The following is a 653-nucleotide window of genomic DNA, read 5'->3' on the forward strand; positions in this document are numbered from 1 at the left end:
GCCGCCCCCATCTTCCTGCAGGCCCAGCCAGTAGATACTGCAGTGTCCCAAACCCTGCTCAGGTGCTGTCAGAGCTGGGAGCCGCATGGCTTCAATGTGACCCTGGCTACTGTTCCCTGCCTACCACTCCTCTCTGTAAAACAGAGACAAGTCCCTTCCTTCCCAGGTGGCAGAGGAAACAAGCACTGTCTGCTTACCTGGCAATGAAGATGCAGAGCAGGTACACCTGATCAGGTCCTGCCAGGAGCATGACAACACTGAGAGCCAACTTCAGAAAGAAGAGTCCTCGCACCACAGCGTAAACCCCACAGCGGCGGCAGAGGGACAGGAAGTAGAGGTTGTTGAGGTGGGGGGCAATGTAGGAAACACCTGAGCAGAGACAAAGGCACAAGTAGCTTGAGAGAGTTTCAGTATCCACCACGCCCCCAGGACTGATACCAAGAGAGAACACAGCTGGCTACCACCAGCGGGGCTGCAGGACATGTAGGACTGAACAGCCCACCTCCCCACCCACCCCCAAAGGCTGCAGCAGATTTACTCGGTGGCTTCTTCCTACAGAGGGAAGCCTTCTTCCATCAGCCTCATGGGCAAGCCCCTGGTGTCACACCGGGGCTGGGACTCAGACCTGGCACAGAAATGAGCAGCACAGGACA

General features: G+C 57.0%; 1 protein-coding gene across 1 annotated transcript in view; it reads right to left on the reverse strand.

Moving 5' to 3' along the window:
* The window catches only part of LOC103776385 (transmembrane protein 180-like), a gene marked incomplete at its 5' end in the record, with an annotated part of 1,323 nt that extends 892 nt beyond the window's left edge, over positions 1-431 (reverse strand). Inside the window, one exon of the mRNA XM_008943895.1 lies at positions 198-431. Coding sequence (XP_008942143.1) covers positions 198-431 — 234 coding nt within the window. The remainder of the gene's footprint in view (positions 1-197) is intronic.
* Positions 432-653: the final 222 nt, after the last annotated feature.

This window comes from Merops nubicus, unplaced genomic scaffold (genome assembly GCF_000691845.1).
Source record: "Merops nubicus isolate BGI_N331 unplaced genomic scaffold, ASM69184v1 scaffold15507, whole genome shotgun sequence".
Classification (NCBI taxonomy): domain Eukaryota; kingdom Metazoa; phylum Chordata; class Aves; order Coraciiformes; family Meropidae; genus Merops; species Merops nubicus.